Raw genomic sequence first — 18478 nt, forward strand, 5'->3', positions numbered from 1 at the left:
CGCGGACACCACCTCTCAGGCTCCTACTACTAGAAACCCAGGTCCTACAGGAGGCGGAAGGAGAAGGCGGGCCGAGGCTAGGCAGGAAGTGGTGGCGCAGGCGCACGGGTGCGGCAGGGCGGCCCCGAGCCGCGGCCGCGGGTCCGCGCGGGAGGAGAGCTGCCATTCCGCCGCCGGACCACCGCTCCCGGCAGTCTCGGCGGCCCCCACGCCTGCGCCGTTCGCCACCGCCCTCCCTTTGTGTCGCCTCCTGGAGCTCAGTTTGGAACGGCTTGGAGACAAAGGGCCCGAGAGGGAAGCCGCTCCCCAGGGCCGAGCCCCAGTAGAAGGCGGGAAGCGACATCGACGCCTTCCCTGGGCCCCTGCCCTTTTCCCGTCCTATGCCTGCAGTCCGCCGTCAGTCCGCTCCCCCCACGAGGAAAGCCCACCAGAAGTGAGGCGGCGCGCGGCCGGCGGGACCCGGAGTCCCTCCCCTCCCCCACAGCTCCTCTCCCGCCCGAAACTCCCGGATTGAGGGCCTTCTGAAGAGCCGCGGCGCAGCGCGAGCTTGTTGTCTAGACGACGGGCCCCGAGCCAGGTCCCGCCTCTTCCGGCTGAGGCTCCGCCCCCAGGCATGGCCTCGCTCTTATGTCCGCGGCCGGCGTTCCCGCCATTGTCCCCTACGGACCCGGCTGCCGCATCCCGGCCGGCCTTCCCCCGCTGCCGCTACGAGGTGTTCTCCGGGGTAGTCCAGAGAGCTTCGCTTTCCACGCTGGCTGCCCCTGTTTCCCCGGTTTGCACGGTCTCTTACCCGCCCGCTGGAGCGGGCTGCCTCGTCGCCCTTTTTAAGCTCTTCTCAGCCGACCGTGGCTTTCCCGGAGAGCCGGGCAGTGGTGCTGAGCGCCGTGTTCTGCGAAGGAAGCTCGACCCCAGCCCCGGCGATTCTCCGCTTTTATCCTCTTTTAGTTTACACGGCGTCGGATTTCAGCTTGTATCTCCCAGGTGTATCCTGTTGTACATGTAATTTCGGCTTAAAGGGGCACATAGTCTGGTCTTCAGATGTGGAACGTTCGAGGAAACACTGTGACATCGGAAACCATTTGCGATTTTTAAAAAGTATTCTGTGCAGTCCAGTGGAATTTCGGATTAATCCAGTACTTATAGATTATTAACCGCACTGGTGCCGCTCCCCACGACCTGTAGGGTGTTTTGTGAAGTGGGTGTCAGTACAGCAAATGAGACCAGATTGAGCTGTTGTGTATTGCGAGTTGGATTGCTCACATCGGAACGTTGCGGCGCTGATCAACAGCGAATGTTGTTGACACCTTGAAATTCACGGATTCAGTCTTTCTTGGCTCTTAAGCTCCCTCATGTCACTCCCACATCAGGAGAACGGTCACTTTGATATTTGGAGAAGTGGTTGTGGTTTTACTCAGAGATTCACACTTTTTCCAGGCTTGGCCCAGTTAAAAGCAAATGAGTAAAGTTTCATTTCTACAATAGAATTTATTGGCCACTAGTCTGCACGAAAGACTAACACTGTGACATGTGGAAACAAACATTACGTGGAATAAGATGTAGAGAGAGAGTACAAGACTGAATAAGAAAAATGATCCCTTTTCCTCAAAGAGCATGTAAGCAATTTAAAAATACAGTAGCAACAGACAGGTTCTTTTAATCCTAGCATTTATTGGCTGTTGGATGGATAGTATTTATTTGAACTCAAAAAGAAAGGTTACAAATAACTTACTACTTTCAAAGATAATCAAGTTGGACCTTGACCTAGGTTACTGTTTAAAAAAAAAAAATGATGGGCCGGCCTGTGGCTCACTCGGGAGAGTGCGGTGCTGATAACACCAAGGCCCCGGGTTCGGATCCTATATAGGGATGGCCGGTTTGCTCATTGGGTGAGCGTGGTGCTGACAACACCAAGTCAAGGGTTAAGATCCCCTTACCGGTCATCTTTAAAAAAAAAAAAAAAAAAATGACAATACTATCTGAATAATTTCATTCTTCTCTTGTTCATGAACTTCACAGACAAAAGGGCATCTTATTCATTCAACAAGATGTGTTGAGGAGGGCCTCCCAGGTGCCGGATACTGTCCTGTGCGCTGTGGATGCAGAAGTGAATAAGGAGTTTACATTACACAAAACATTTAATCCACCTCTTGAGCTAAGAAGTCAGAAAATATTTTTTTTAATGGCTTTACAGTGGTTTTCTGAACAAGTTCAGAAGACCAGTAGTTAAAACAATTAACTGTAATCATACATTTTAACTGTGCCACTAAGGAAAATGCTTAATGTTGAATATACATTGAGGAATCTTGGCTTTTTCAGTTATGCTGTTTGTACTGGTACTGCAAAAATAGATATTAATTTTTTTCTAAATTTATATTTCTAGTTTAACTGGAGATGTTCAAACCTAGTAAAATGAGAAGAACATACAATTCTTTATGTTTTGAGGTGCTCGGAAAATAGATATTAACTCATCTTAAACTTGAAAGTCCCTAAACAATGTGTTACTGTTATCTACTCTACTTTGGATTTACAAGATTTTGACTTGAAAGAAAATGTAATGCTGAGAACTACATTTGGTTATTGCTGTCATTAAAGACTAAAAAATGGCATTTATGATACTTTAGAATCATTAAATAATTGGGAGGGAAGTGACTTCAAATTAACAGGATTCTCTTTAAATCTTCCCAGTCACTTTTACTTCACCTCTATATTCAACTTGAAAATATTTAATATGAAAAAGGAATCGTATTTTCAATCATCATTAAATAATGGGTTATGCTATCATTGTTTTGATGATTCCCAAAAGCCTTAAGAAAGAGTAGAATTGCTGCCAGTCAAGGCTGAATACAACATTACGTGACTAGTTTTCTGAAGACAGAAGATACCATTGTTAATTTAAAAGTCATGACTTTATATAACCAAATATGCTAGCTATTCAGATTCGCGTGCAGTATTTGGTCTTCAGTGTTCTTAAAAGTTTTCAAAACTTCTGCTGTAGCTTTTTTCTTGAATTCCGCGTGTTCTCACGGATTGCACCGAGCTTTTTGTTCATTTTCATTTTTTACTGGCACATCCAATATCTGAATCAGTTTCCTTTTTCAGGTATTTTACTGCCCAAATTTCTTCCTGTACAGTGGGTGGATTTCATAAGGAACTAACTCAGTAACCTTCAACGAACCCTTTTCTGAATATAATGCAGGGTACAGTGAGAAGTTCAAAGTACTCAGGCAGAGACACATACGCATTGCACTAGAAACAAGAGACAGTTAAAAAAATAGCACGGACCCAAGTCCTGCCCTGGCGGTGAGGCAATGATAATGCTCCAGCATTCAGAGTAGTCACGGTTAGGGAGCCTGAGTACTCGGCGTTGATGTACAGGGTCTCCTAGGTCTCAACCACAGGTCCTGACATGTTAGCCTTATCCACTAGTCTACGTTGGACCACAGGTCAGCTTGAAACGGAATCGCAGAGGTGGACTCCAGGATCTTGGGAAACATCTTTAAGTCCTCTAGGAGTTCACTTGTTTGACTCTACTGAATCCTTTGCCTTTCGGTAAAACACTAAAGAAAACTAAAAAAAAGAACTGAGGAACCACTGTGCTGATGCGAGGACCGCAAAAGCAAAAGGGATTTTTTTTTTTTTTTACACGTTTTGCAAGATGCCAGTAGGAGCGCTTTGTCGCGATAATTTGAAAGCAACTTTCAGAATGTTTTCCTGCTACACGTACTCGATGAAAAGGTGGTCGCCTAGCTTTGGTTTTTCATCTGGAGACCTCAAGAGTGCGGGAGTGCAGACGAGACTTTTGCACCGTAGCAACCGCCCCCGTCACGACCTGCGCTAATAAGGACACGCGCCCACAGCGGCCCGGCCCCCGGCCCCGGCTTCCCCGCTCCCGATCGCCTCGCGCCGCGTCCCCAACCCCCGCCGCCCAGGGGCGCCACCGCCCGACGGCCTCTTCCGGGAGGGGCGGGGCATCACCGGGGCGTGGTCTCGGGCGGGGCGGGGCGTCGGAAGCTCGCGCTGCCTCTGCGCGGGCGCGTTCCCGGCTCGGTCCCCGTCCGCGTCTGCGTCCCTGTCCCCGGCCGCGAGCATGCTGTGGACGCGCGGGCCCTGCCTGGCCGCCGCGCTGGGCCTCGCGCAGGGCGGGCTCGGTGGTCCCGCGGGCCGGGCGGCGAGCGGGGGGCGCGCGCGGGCCTGGGTGCGGCCCGAGGGCCGGGACACGGGCGTGCAGGTGTACAATACCCGCACCGGGAGGAAGGACCCTCTGGTGGTGGCGCGCGCGGAGGCCGCCTCCTGGTGCGTGTGCGCGAGGCTGGCGGGGCGCGGGCCGCGGGGGATTCCGCGCGTCGGGGACGGGGCTTTGCGCTGCTCCGAGCGGCTGGGCTCCCGCGGGCCGGAGTCTGACGGGGGCGCCGGAGGGCGCTCTTGAGGACAGCGGGGCTCGTGCACGGGCCATTCCCCCGAACGTGATCGCACGATGAGTGTCACTGAGAACCGAGTGCCCGTCCTTGCAGATAGGTTTCACGTGACGGATTTTAACTCTGTTCCCAGGTATAGCTGTGGACCGACTGTGTACGATCACGCGCACCTTGGCCATGCTTGGTGAGTTTCCTGGATTTCAATTTTCACCCTTCAGGGGGTCATTTATTTTGGAAAGAGTAGGCTTTGTGCAGTTTTTATTTTCATCCCTCAAGCGGTAACTTAAGGATGCCGAGTAATTACTCCATTCCTGGCATTGTGGGAAGCGCTTGCGTTCCAGTCTCATTGGTTCTTGTGGCAGTTTTGAGCGCTTACGCCCATCTTGCACTGAGGAAACTCAGGGAGGGAAGGTGGAGCAGTGAAAAGGGACCCGGTTTGGAATTAGGTGTTTCCTGCTGGGTTTAGTGAGATCAGGAGGCCTTCCAGGGACCCTGGCATCCGGCTGGCTGGGACCCATTTCTGGTCTCCACCATTTATTAGCTTCCCAGCCGTGTACAGGTCACTCTATTGCTTTTAATCCTGGTTTCCTCCTCTTTGAGATGGAGATGATCCGTCTTTTTGAGCCTTCACAACAGTTCCATGAAGAAATGCCACAAAGTGCTGCTTACCACAGTGCCTGACCTGTGACCTGTCGTAGGGCTTACTAAAGATAAGTAACCTTCCCAAGGTTACACGTCTAGGAAGTGTGAGCTGGGTAGAGCTGGATGTACCTGACTGCCAAGTGCTTGCTCTCCTGACCTCTTAACCATGAGCTGTACTGCCTCCTGCATTTGTCAGAATTACCACTTTTCCTCATGTTTTGTGTGTCCTCGTGTACATTTTTAAACTTGGTATTGTTCATAGACTAAAAGTAAAAGTTACGTTTACTCTGTACACTTAAAAAAAAATTATACAGCACCAAGCAAGATCTGAACCCTTTTTGTGTTTTGTTATAACAGTATAAAGTGGTGTAGGATTCTTTTTTTTCCCTTTTACTTTGGACTTACTGTTAATTTTTAAAAGCATATTTTGACTTCTTTATTGAAGTGTAAAATATGCTGGAGAAATATTAAAAACAGAATCTCCTCCCAACCCAGAAAACCTCTCTGCAAAGGTAGACGAGAAAGAAAACAATTTTGTTATTGAATAAGCTTTAAACCAGAATGGGATGAGCTAAAATGATTGCAAAAGCAGAAAGAAATCTTAATCTTTTATGGAGCTTTGTGGATACAACCTGTGTTAGTCCATCTGGGCTGCTGTAACAAAATATCATAAACTGGGAGGCTTATAAACCACAAATGTATTTCTCATTGTTCTGAAGGCTGGGAAGTACAAAATCAAGGCACTGGCAGCTTTGGTATCTGCTGAGAGCCCACTTGTTGGTTCATAGATGGTATTTTCGCTTTTCTCAGTGTATTTAAGTAGTGGAAGGGTCGAGGGTCTCTCTGGGGCCTCTTTTATAAGGGCACTAATCCCATTCATGAGCTCTCTGTCCCCATAACCTAATCACCCTCAATGGCCCCATCTCCTAATACCATCACCTTGGGGGTTAGGATTTCAGCACATGAATTTGGGGGAAACAAGTATTCAGACCATAGCGCAACCCATTACTTTAAGTGGGTTTTGTTATTTGAAATCACATGACAAATTAGACCCATCTCCTCCTAGGACACTGGGTAACGCGGTGTTGTCTTCCTCTGTTATATATCAGAGACGGTTCCCAGGTCATGAAAATTTCCTGAGTTGTGAGACTGGCAAGAAGCTTATTTAACCATTTAAAAGAGTTACATAAGCTGTGGATTGATTGAATTTTGTCCCTCAAAGTTCATATATTAGAAGCTTAATCCTCACTGTAGTTTGTGGGAAATCCTATTATGGTAATTGAAAGATAGGGCCTTGAAGAGGTGATTAAGTTGATGGTTTAGTGGTGGTTGTGGGCGTGGTTCTGAGGGCTTTAAAAAGGAGAGCATGTGAGAGTCTCTCTCTGCTCCATCATTTTCTGTCATGTAGAGACCCCTACATTATTGTAAAACCACCACCAAAGAAGACCCTCACCAGATGTGTTCCCTGGACTTTGGACTTCCCAGCCTCAGAAACTATAAACAATAAAATTTTATTTTCTTACAAATCACACAGTTACAGGTATTTTGTTATATGCAACAGAAATGTACTAAAATAGAAAATAGGACATTGTGTAACGGGGCATTATCTCCCTCGATTACATTTCAGAGATGGTTCCCAAGTCTTGAAAATTTCCTGAGTTGTGAGACTGGCAAGATGCTTATTTAGCCATTTCAAAGATTTACATGTATTCAAAAAGGACTAAGAAAGAAATTCTAAAAGACAAAGAGGCGGTGTCTTTTCTCTTATTTTCATCTAAGAGAATCAAGCCTTACAGTTTTAACCTGTATTTGCCCTTACAAATATAGAAAAGAGTCCAGGTCTTAAGTGCACAGCTGAATGAATGCTATAAGCTCTGTCCATGCCGAGCTTTCTGAGGGGCTGGCACGAGCTGGGACTCTCACCTGGACTGTCCTTCTTTCAGCCTGGCCAGGAACCATGCAGCCCTTTGCTGGCCTGGACTGTCCCCGGCTTGCAGAGGCTTCCCTGCCCGCCTCTGCCCTGCTTCACACTCTCACAGTGTCGTCCCTTCCCCATCCTTTCCACGGTTGTCTTAGTTCTGCAACTGCTTCAGTGGTTATTTGCCTAATAATTTAATTTCATCATTATGACTTAATTATTTCAGCTCTGGCAGGGCAGGGGTGAGCACAGCACCTGCTGCATAAGGGCAGAATTTGAAGAAAACTCACAGGATGGGTAGGGCTCAGTGCAGTAGAAAGAGACGCCCTGGAAAGTGGCCTCTAACTTTTAACAGGAGAGGTTGGCAAAGGGGCACAAATGCTATTTGCGGAAACCAAATAAGCCAGTTTGGTTCTAATAGGAGAGGAATAGGGAAAAGGAGGGGTTGGTTGGGGCCAGATTGGCAAGGGGGCTGCGTTATCTGGCCTGAAGCGTTTAGATTTTATCTCATAGTAGATTGAGTGATATTGGAGCATTTTGAATGAAAACTCAGCTGTAAGAATAATCTTAGCAGTCATCCAGATGAGCACCGTCTCCTGATCGCTTGGGAAAGCAGGGACCTAGAGCAGAAAGAGCCTGGCTGACGGTCACACTGAAGTTTACAGTGGAGTCACAGAGGAAGCTGATGCTGGGTTCGTCTGACTGGCTGCCTGGTACCTGTGGGGCTGGGTGTGTGGTATGGCCACTGTGGTCGCAGCCCCCTGCTGCCCCGCAGAGCCTCGAGTTGCTCAAGACCTGAAGCCCTGCCGAGCAGCCCCACGCTTCCCACAGCAGTCCTGGGACGCAGCCCAAGCTCCTCTGGGCCAAATATGTGACTCGACTCTTGTTTTCTTTTAAGTTCCTCTTAATCTTTTCCTTGAAATCTCATTTCTTGTAGAATCTTTCCCAACTCGAGACTGATTAAGGACATAGTGGTGATAATGGTATACTAGTGTGTGTTTCCAGAATTAGTGCTGCACAGGCACTGAGATGATGCCCAGCATTCCTGTGAGTTAGTGGAATTTGGCCTCATTTGTAAATTAGGAGACAGGCTTTAAGAGGTTAAATATCTTGGCAAGGAGTTTCAGAGATAGTCTTGTCACTAGAATTGAGATTTGGCCTCAGCTGTGTTTGGGGTGGGTACTTGTGGGAGGTTAAAGTGACATAACGACATGGTTAGGATTATTTTTCCCCAGGGAAAATGATTTTATGAACTCAGATTTAGAGAGGTCACATGAATGACAGATGAGCATGAAACTAGCTGACCATGAATTTTAGCATTGCTATTATGTGAAAATAGATGCATGAGATTTTAAATGTACTTTAAACCCTTTTGGTTTTAAAAGTCTGAGTTACCCCAGGGTAGTATATAAATAAGCTGGCATTTTAACGTTCCACTGTAGGGTATACATTCTTAGTAGTAATCTTATAGAGCTTTGATAGGATCATACCTTTTTTTTTTTTGGCAGCTGGCCAAACGGGGATCTGAGCCCATGACTTTGGTGTCATAAGGCTGCACTCTAACCAGCTGAGCTATCTGGCCAGCCCCTTGTGCCTGTCTTGATTTGTTATTATTTTCTTGTTTCTATTTTGTCATAGTGAAAAATTAGATTTTTTCTAGAACATGAACAGAAATGGTAAAAGCTCTCAGTAGTTTAACCTCCCTAGTGATAACCCATGGTCAAAGGTTTGGGTTCGGATCCAAAACAGATAGACAAACAAAGCACAATCAGGTCTGCTGGGTATTGTATCATACTGTATTGTGAGTGAACTTTTATACAGTTCAATAGATGTAAACTCACTTAAACAACAGCTCTAAAATGAAGATGCTAATGTTATGTCCTGACATTGACACATTACCTTTCTCATGGGGATCTGTGGGCAGGAAGACGGTGGGCCAGTCAGTAAAGGCTTTTCCTTTACTGGCTTCACTTGAACTGTCAATTATATTACACAGTTGAAGTTATATAACAGCATGTTAAAATATAATGCATTTAAAAGGTAATGATAATGATGACTTTGTGTATTAAAAATGTTCTAACATTTTTTTTTCTTTCAGCTCCTATGTTAGATTTGATATAATTCGCAGAATCCTAACTAAGGTTTTTGGATGCGACATAGTCATGGTGATGGGTATTACAGACGTGGATGATAAAATAATCAAAAGAGCCAATGAGGTAAGCATTGAAGATTTACGTATATTGATAACTCGATTGATTATTGTTCTCACCCCACCTGACAGCTGTCTTATTTGTATCTTACAAGTTGTTCTCACATCTTATTATCCATACCTGGCCCAGAGAGTGTAGTCAAATGAATGAGACAGTGACTGTCATCAGAGTAGGCGTGGCCATCCTGGTGAAGGGCGCTGAGATGTGTTGAATTCTGCCTCATCCTGTGCTGCTGTCCTGGCCTGGACCTCCAGCCACTGGCCTGGACCTCCAGCCGCTGCCTGGCCGGCTCAGCCTGCCGGGGCAGTAACGTGCTGTCTCTTTACCGCAGGAGTCCAGCCCCTGCTCCTTGTCCTTGGACATATTTGTATTTCTGCTAAGGATGCTTTTATTTCTGTGTTTCTTGATGGCTTCAAAAGTGCTTTTGTGCTGAGTCTCAGAGGAACCCTGTGTGCTAGGCAGAGCAGACCTGACTGTGCTGTTAGTTTTGGATACAAACCCTGAACCCTTGACCTTGGTGTTATCAGCACCGTGCTCTCACCAAGTGAACTAACCAGCCACCCCTTTATTGTGCTTTTATAAAACATGTTTTATTTGAGATTTTTTAAAAAATTGGAAATAATTTCCATTCTACGGAAAAATTGCAAGAACAGTACGAAGCACTCCTGCGCCACTCTGCCTGCTTTCCTGGCTGCAGTCACGTTATCGTGCTTGCGCCGTCATCTGCTCTCTGTGCATAGACTTTTCCCAGCATGCTGCCTCATCCTCCCTACATATTCCGTTGTGCATCTTCAGGAATGAGGACAGTCACCTCACCGCAGGGCATCTCCCGTCAGGACTGGGCATGGGTGCAACATGTTTGAATGGATAACGCAGCCACCGGCCTGCAGGCCAGCCAGGTGTTGCCATCAGTCCCAGCTGCACCTCTTCTTCCTTTCTCATCCAGGAGCCCTTCAGGATCCTGAGTCTCTGTTGTGTCTCTTAAGTCCCCTCAGTCTCCTCAGTCTGCAGCAGTTCCTGCATCCTCACACTGTTCCTGTCTTGTGTACTTGACAGTCACAGAGATTATAAGACTTTCATTTCATAGGGTGACCCTCAACCTGCATCCGTTGGGTGTTTTCCCATTTTACAGAAGAGTGTCGAAGGCTAGCCAGTCTCCAGGTGGCACAGACCTTCAGAGTAGGTGGATGGGACGTTGGGGCACCTCCCTAGGCTCCCCAGCTGGCTAGGGCCTAGCTGCCTGCACATTGCCCTGCCAGAGAGGCTCTGTGGGACCCTTTGCCTTTGCCTTTTGGTGAAGAGGTGTTTTCTAAGAAAAATTACACTAAGCAAACGTTGCTCTTTGCCCAACATCCTGTCTTGAGGTATCTCTCGCCATTGGTCGCTGTTAAGGCACTTTTTCTAATCACCGTCCTCTCTGAATGTTTTTGCACGTTGTCATGATTCAGTGTTAGAGTATAATACGCGAACAGTCTAATCACTTACATATCACTCAGGATGACTGGCTTCATATTTCCTCTTCTTGAATTTGATGAAGGAGTTTAAGTACAGCTGACCTAATTTTGATGTGAACAGTCATCATTACATGCAGTCTTGTGATCTTTTGCCATTTAACATTGCTTTTTGTCAAACATTTATTATGGTGGACATTTTCAAACACATGTGAAGTCGGGAGAATTACATAATGAGTCCCGTGTACCCATCACCCAGCATCAGCAGCTGGCAACATCCTGTGCCTGTTCTCATTGCTATTTGTGGCCAGCACCTGCTGGGCATCCTGATAGGCAGCTCTCTGAAACATTCAAAGCACACTTTCTCATTTCGTTTTCCAATGTACTTTTTTGAAGCCTGGTTAATCAGAAGGCATTTGTCATAAACTGTGTGTGCTGCTGTAGCAGAACACCAGAGACTGGGTGATTTGTAAAGAACAGAAGTGTGTTGGCTCACAGTTCTAGAGGCTGGGAAGCCCAGTGCCAAGGCACTGGACCCTGCGAGGGCCTTCTGCTGCTTCATCCCATGGCGGGTGGGGAGGGGCCGAGAAGGGAAGGAAACCGTGGCAAGGCCCTTTTACTAAGGCATCAAACCCACCCATGAGGGTGGAGCTCCCGTGGCCTGATCACCTCCTAAATGCTTGCTTCTTAATACTGTTACAATGGCAATTAGATTTCAGCTTGAGTTCTAGGGAGGATAGACATTCAAACTGTAGTGATGCTTTTTAAACAAATTGACTGGATTTCTTAAAAAGATACATATACACACACACGTACACATGTACACGAGCGTACTTCCAAAAAGTTGTGAAAAAATAGAATTAAAAAATAATACAGTCATTCCATGAATTTTTTGAAGTGTGTGTATATGTGTTCATTTTAAGTCAGTGAGGTTTGAATTGCTGCATCTGTCTGTTCCTGTGGCTTCCCTTCCTCCTTCCATCCTCCCAGCACACCCTGCCTGTCTGAAAGGAGGTTTAACTTTGTCATTGTCAAATCAACAGGTTGGTTCAGGGAATAGTGTGAGAAGTCCTTGGAGAAAATTCTATCTGAGGGAACTGTCTTCCTATCTTCTACTGATTTGTTTTTTTAATAACTAGATAGCATCCCATTGTGTGTGGCTATTGAGCAGTTCACGTAGCTGCTCCCTGATTGTTGACTATTTGTATTGTTTCTAACTGTTAAAAACAGTGCTGCTGTATACATATTTCCCGAAGTGGAACTACTAGGTCAAAGGAGGGGAAGGGTTTATTTTATGTCTCGTCACTTTTCTTAAAGTCAGATTGTTGAGAGAAATTATTGGCAGTGCAGAGTGTTGGTTCCAGCTTAAATGTATTTCCTCACATCCTCACCCTAGCAGTGGAGTGTGAGGTACTAAATAGCAAGCTGACAAAGTCCTTGCTATTCTGGGGAGCCAGCAAGGCTGGCATCCCTTTTGGCTACTTCCCCCTTCTCTCCCCTCTCGAGGCCTGACCTTTGATTGAACCCAGGACCCTGGAAGCTTTGTAAATGAGAAACTTATGTTCTTATTTTGTTGATAAGTAGTTAGCTATGAACCTTCAGGTCCCATGGCAGCTGAAAATGTTCTATAAATAGCTTGGTACCAGACATAACTGATTTAATCAGTATGATTTGTTATTTTCACTGGCTTATAAAAAGGAACCTAAAATAAACTAGGATGCCTTACAGGTCAGCATCCTGTAAGGTCTTCCTGTCCCCATAAAGTGTGTCTCTTCATTTCCCACCATCTCCCCTTGGGTACTGGTCGACAACAGTGGAGGGTCTGGTGGGCTGGATGTAGAAGGCAGTGGCCTGTGTCTGGGGTTGAGAGTGAGTGCAGGGCCACATGGAGGGAGCTGGTATTTGGAGATGCAGGCTGGGGTAGAGGCATGGGAAGTCTAGCACTTTGATCTGCCAGTAGGCAGCCAGAATCTGGAGGGTAGGCAGCTGGCAAATTCAGGCCTTTTGTGGATCTTCAGCATCGGAGGTGGCAAAGTGGGTCCCAGCGTCCTGGTGGCAGGCAGCTGACAGCACGCAGCCAGCGGAGGCCAAGAGGCTAGGCGAGCTCTGGGGGGCCCGGTGGGAAAGAAAAGGAGGCCTCGGGGAGAGAGGCAGGAACTGGGATACCAGAAGGATATCTTGGAGGAGACAAGAGGAGAAGGGGCAGGAGCATGGCCATCAGAGAAGTGGAGGAAGAACCAGGGTCTAGGAGGAGAGGACTTGAGGAGCGAGGAGGCAGCCAGCCCTGGGGACACAGGGAGGTGAGGTGTCATTTCACGGATGCCCTGGCTGTCGACTTTTTAAGATGCTGTAATGGTTAGAATATGAAGAAGATCCTGACGTGGCGTTGAGTAGCTTCTGTTCTCAACATAGTGTCTTACTTCACTATGACATGGCATGTATGTGAAACCATAGTTATGAAGACGTCTGTTTTTTAGTATTTAGCAAAAAAAGCTATCTTTATCTAATATAAGCTTTTTTTTGAAGGTAGGATTAAAATTTTTTTTGCCATTTTTTATAACATGGAATGTACCACTTAACCACTTTTCAGCATGCACTTCATCAGCATCAAGCACGTCCACACGGTTGTGCAGCCATCACAACCATCACCTCCAGAACTCTTTTATGGTCCACACTCAAGCTCTGTCCCTGTCGACCACTCACCCCCCGCGCGCCCACACCCTGGCACGCACCGTTCTACTTTATGTCTCTGGATCTGAAGACTCTAGGTACCTCCGAGAAGTGGAGTCCTGCACGATTTGTCCTCTTTCACATAGCGTGATGTCTCCCAGGTCCATCCACACTGTAGCATGTGTCAGAATTCCATGAGCCGAGTAATACCTCACTGTACAGACAGACCGCGTTTTCATAATCCATTCTCGCATGCGTGCACGTTTGGGTTGCTTCTAATGCGGGCTTTCTTGATGATGGTGATATGTTTCATGCCATCTGCTCCAAGACTTGTTTTTAAAATATTTGAAATTATAATATTACACTTCCTGAATCGCTCCCTTGACTTTAATTTTTGGCACAATTTTATACTTTGTCAGAGATAAAAACCACAGGAGTTTTTAACAAGTCTGGGGTAGGAATTAAAAGAGGTGTGATATATTTGCATAGTGACATTTTATGTTAAGACAAATGATAATCAATGTCTCAGAGTGATTCCAGCTAAAGTTCCTCTTTCTGTGCCTCAGGACACAGGCCTGCATTGTCTTGGCTTTCTGGGAACAAGGTGGAAAGTTCAGGAAAGCTTGGACACTCAGTCTGAGTACTGAGGGCCTGGCCCAGTGGGGTTCCCTACTGGGCAGAGAGCTCATGTGAAAGGATTTACAGTAATGAGGGGAACCTGAACATAATCTGAAATAATGAGGACCAGGCACGCATTCTAGCACCTGTCTCCTGTGGTTTGTTCTATGCGAGTGAGAGAGAACGGTTCTGTCCCAATACGTGGTAAGGTCTCTGCTTAAAAATTAAATTTAGTAATTTGACTTTCAGAGTGTGATTTTCCTGTCCCAACACCAGCAGCATAGATTGGTGTCCATCTGCAGTTCATGGTCTTCCATGATGTCTGTGGACAACAGTGGTGCTGTTTGAGCCAGAGAAGCCAGAGTAGAAGAGGGAGAGCTGTTTGTTTGGGGAATGTTACACTTGGTGAGCAATTTAAACGTGTGCGTGTGTGTGTGTGTTCATATGTATGAAGGTACTTCAAAAAATTCAAGAAATTCATGCAAAGATTTGTGTTATCCTTAATTCAGTTATTCCACGAACTTTTTGAAGTGACCTCGTATGTATGATTATTCCCTCCAGAACTAGATAAATTAATTCTAAAGTTCATGGAGAACAGCAAAAAAAGCAAGAATAGGAAAAGTCTGTAAAAGAAGAATATTGAAGAGGGCGTAACCCTGCCGAATACTGAAACATATTTTAAAAGCTGTAGGAAAGTTTTTGGTTTTTTTTGCGTAGCTTTGTTGGGGTAGAACTGACCTACAGTGGATTGCATATAATGTTCACAAAGCACATGGTGTGGCACATGTTGGCACGGGATTCCCCAGGGACACATCCACCCGTCACCTGCTAAGTGTCCTTTGCCCGCTGTCATTCCCACTCCTGCCCCTCCCCACTCCCAAGCGTCCACTGATCTGCTTTCTGTCTCTGTAAAGGCTGTAGAAATGAAACATTGTACAGAACGTGACTGAACAGATAAGGGAACACACTAGCAAGTCCAGAAATATGCACAACAAATAACAGGAATTTGGTTTATGATAAAAGATGGCATTTCAAATCAGTGGGGGAAAGATGGATTACGTTGACTGTGTTGATAGTTGGGTAGCCATCTGGAGAAAAAAATAAATGAAAGTTGGGTATATGCCTCACACCCAAATTCAAGGCAGATCAAGATTTAAATATAAAAGAAATGGAACCACAAATTACGAGAAGAAACTCCAGGGCACTTGTATATAGCCTCATACTGGGGAAGGCTTTCCTAAGTTTGTTTGCAAACCTGGAGCCATTTATGGGAAAAGATTCAGAAATGTAAAAGATTGTGCTAAATATAGAAATGAAATTTTCTACATGCCATGAAATAAACATAAAATTGAAACATTATGAAAAAAATTGAAATTTATGTCAGAGATAAAAGGTTAATTAATGTAAAAATACTTCCTACAAATTGATAGGAAAAAGACCCACAACTCAATAGAAAAACGGGCACGTGGAATTACAGATCATTTAATACACATGGTTCCTGTACACAAGAAGATGTTCAAACTCAGTAAAAATAGGAGAGCTGAGAATTAAATTGTAACGAAAAGCATGTGTCAGCTGTTGTTAACACTGGGTGAGGGTGGAGGGAAGCAGTTGCCCTCAGGTGCTGCCATCAGGTGTAGACTGGCACGCGTCCGAGGAAGGCAATTTGGCAGGAGCCTGCAGTATACACGTGCTTGTGCTCTTTGACCCAGCAGCTTCCTGTGCAGCTCAGAAACGTGCTCAGACCAACCAGTGTGAAGCGATGTGTGCACAGTGCACAGTTGTGCCTGTCACAGCAAAGATGGGAATGCACATTTGGACATGATGCACCTAGAAGATGGAATACAGGCAGACTTTGAAAAGGCTGAGGCAGCCTTGCGTGTGCAACACAGGTTTCCTGGGGTGCTACGTGTTGCTGGGAAGGAAGCAGGAGTGCAGAGCAGGGTGTGGAATGGGCCACACTTGGGGATTTCGAGAAAAAGACACGAATCCCATATAACCACAGTGCTTGTGACGCACTGGTCACAGTGTTTTTCTTCTGGGAGGGAAGCCGCTTCCAGCACCAATTTATGTCACTTGGATTCTCCTGGGAATGAATTACCTGTGCAGAAAAATAAAGATGGATAAACAAAAGCAACCTGCTGATCTTTAGGTCCAAAATGGTATAGTATTTGAAACTTCCAAAGCTGCAAGAAGACGTTGCAGTTTTAGACTTTTTTGTTTGGTCTTTTGTCCTCTGGATAGATGTAAGTTAACTGATTTCTTTCTTAAAAGATCTGTTTTCCTACAAAGCTATACCCCAGGAAGGGGACTGATATGTATTGAAGCACCAGCTAGCTGCTATGTCTTTTATCTCTTGAACAGTGGTATTAATGTAGCATCTTCCTTTTACAAAGTTGTTTTGCTGGTATATGCATTGAATCTTCATAGCTGTCTAAGAGGGATTATTAGGTGGTATCATCTCCACATTGCAAGGTAACCGAAAGCTGAAAGGTTTAGTTTGTTGATTTGCCCAAGACCACGAAGCTAAAAAGACACCTGAGTAGCAACGAGTCATTCACCAGATTTCTCTTCAGTGAGCATTCGTTGGTCGTGGTTTCTGGGGTGACTGTACCGTCTTAGTGCCCAGGGCCAGGAGGAACGTGGGCCTCAGGTGCATGGTTGGCCAACCAGCCCCACGTGTGGCATTTTTCTTGAGAAAGCTTTTTCATATTCTGGAGAAGAACTTCGCCCATTAAATGGGAGACCTATTTCACAGGGTTGCATGTAGCGCAGGTCGGAAGGGAGCGTGGCACATGGTAGGTGCTTTGTACATGCTGGCTGAATCGTGTGGCTTGTGGGTGGCTTGTGGAAGGTCACCAAGGATGAAACCTGGTTCCGTTTCAGAACTTTTCCATGTATTGTGCATCTGTTCACAGCGGGATTTCTGTTGGATAGTAGTAAATCACACAAATGAGCCTAGTTTTGTGTCCCATGTCCTTTGAGAAGCAGCAGAGCTGTAGATATGTGTCCCCATGTGCACCTGTGTTCAGAATTTGTCCTGCTTTGGGTCTTACTCATCTCCAGAATCCCAGCCAAGGGACCTGAGGGATTTAATACCCCATTAAATTTGCTGTTTCAGGGTGTTAAATTACTTTCAAAATATTTCTTTAGAGATTGCCTTTTTAATGTATTTTTGACTTTTTTTTTCCTTGTGAGGGGTAAGGGATAAGATAGAAACTCAAGTTTCCTGTTATTATGCAGACTAGATTGATTTTGCCATTGTCTAGAAAAGTGGAGGTGTTTTGGTTTGTTTTTTATTATGTAATGGATATCATGACTGTTTCTTCCTTGTTTCTGTCTAACTAGAAAACAAGGTTAATAATCTTTTTCGATGAGCTAAGCTGCTGCTGTAAGTTTAAGACCTAAAGTTAACGCCCCCTTTCCGGAGGGGCAGTGGCGCACTGAGGCTCCACACGGCCCGGCCCGTCTGTGGAGATGCCGGGAGAAGTGGGGGTGCCCTGGGTGTCGTGCCGTGGCTGCTGCTTCTGTGAGGTTCTGCTGTGTATACTGCAGACTTAGGAGTATGCTTGTTTTCTCCTCTGCAGATGAGTATTTCACCTGCTTCTCTCGCCAGTCTTTATGAGGAAGATTTTAAGCAAGACATGGCAGCCTTGAAGGTAAGCGTGTGGTCGGTTTTCCTGACACAAGGATGACAAGCTTGATCCGTGAAAGCCATGGCTTGGGAATGATGGAAGCAGTTGCGTCTCCTCTGCTTTCTTCCAGGTTCTCCCACCCACCGTGTACATGAGGGTAACTGAAAATATTCCTCGGATCATTTCTTTCATTGAAGGAATAATTGCTCGAGGGCATGCATATTCAACAGCGAAAGGTAGGGTTTCCATCCTTGAGACTGATCATTGGGTGGCACTGATGGGGTTTTGAGAAACTGGACATGTATTTATGAGTTCTTGGAATGTGCCGAATGTTTTACTGTTTTGATGTGGTTCCTGCAGCGAAAATGTTGTGGGGTTTTCTGAAGTAGGTGTCTCTGCTTAACTTGAGTCAGTTCTTTCTAAAAATATGTTCCGCAGTCACAGGAAGTGGTGAACACCTGGAGAGCTCGTCTCAGTAGCAGTCGTGGACTCCTGGTGGAGGGTGTGCAGGTGTTCATGGTAGCCATCTTCCAACTCTGTTTAGCAGTTTTCCTAAGAAAAAGCTGGGGGCAAAAGCAGGACCTCTGGAGACCCACTGCCTTCTTGTTAGAGGTCAGCTCCAGTCGTTCATCCCTGTGTGGGCGCGTCCTTCTTTATTAAGTTACTGCTGTTTTAACATGTGAGTCCCTCAACATGTCCCGTGCATTTCTGACCAAAAGGAACCCATGTCATTATCAGACCAAAGACAACTAATAATTCCCTAATAGTATCTCACGTCCCCTCCCTGTTGTCCTCCTAATTTCTTTTCTGGCTGAACCCCTCCCCCATCATAATCTAATCAAGGGTTTTTGTTGTGTGTGGTTATGTCTCTTTAGTCTCTTTTAATCTACAACAGTCTCCTCACTTTTTCCCCTCGTGG

At 45.9% G+C, this 18478-nt stretch overlaps 1 protein-coding gene across 6 annotated transcripts in view; it reads left to right on the forward strand.

The window, feature by feature from the left end:
- The first annotated feature begins 4057 nt into the window (after positions 1-4057).
- Positions 4058-18478, forward strand: part of CARS2 (cysteinyl-tRNA synthetase 2, mitochondrial) — a 50978-nt gene continuing 36557 nt past the window's right edge. For all 6 annotated transcript variants that reach the window (XM_063102656.1, XM_063102657.1, XM_063102661.1 and 3 more), the window contains exons 1-5: positions 4058-4293; positions 4549-4599; positions 9074-9191; positions 17512-17583; positions 17690-17795. In XM_063102656.1, coding sequence (XP_062958726.1) covers positions 4088-4293; positions 4549-4599; positions 9074-9191; positions 17512-17583; positions 17690-17795 — 553 coding nt within the window. In that variant the 5' untranslated portion in view covers positions 4058-4087. The remainder of the gene's footprint in view (positions 4294-4548; positions 4600-9073; positions 9192-17511; positions 17584-17689; positions 17796-18478) is intronic.

The sequence above is a fragment of the Cynocephalus volans genome, chromosome 7 (assembly GCF_027409185.1).
Source record: "Cynocephalus volans isolate mCynVol1 chromosome 7, mCynVol1.pri, whole genome shotgun sequence".
Lineage (NCBI taxonomy): Eukaryota > Metazoa > Chordata > Mammalia > Dermoptera > Cynocephalidae > Cynocephalus > Cynocephalus volans.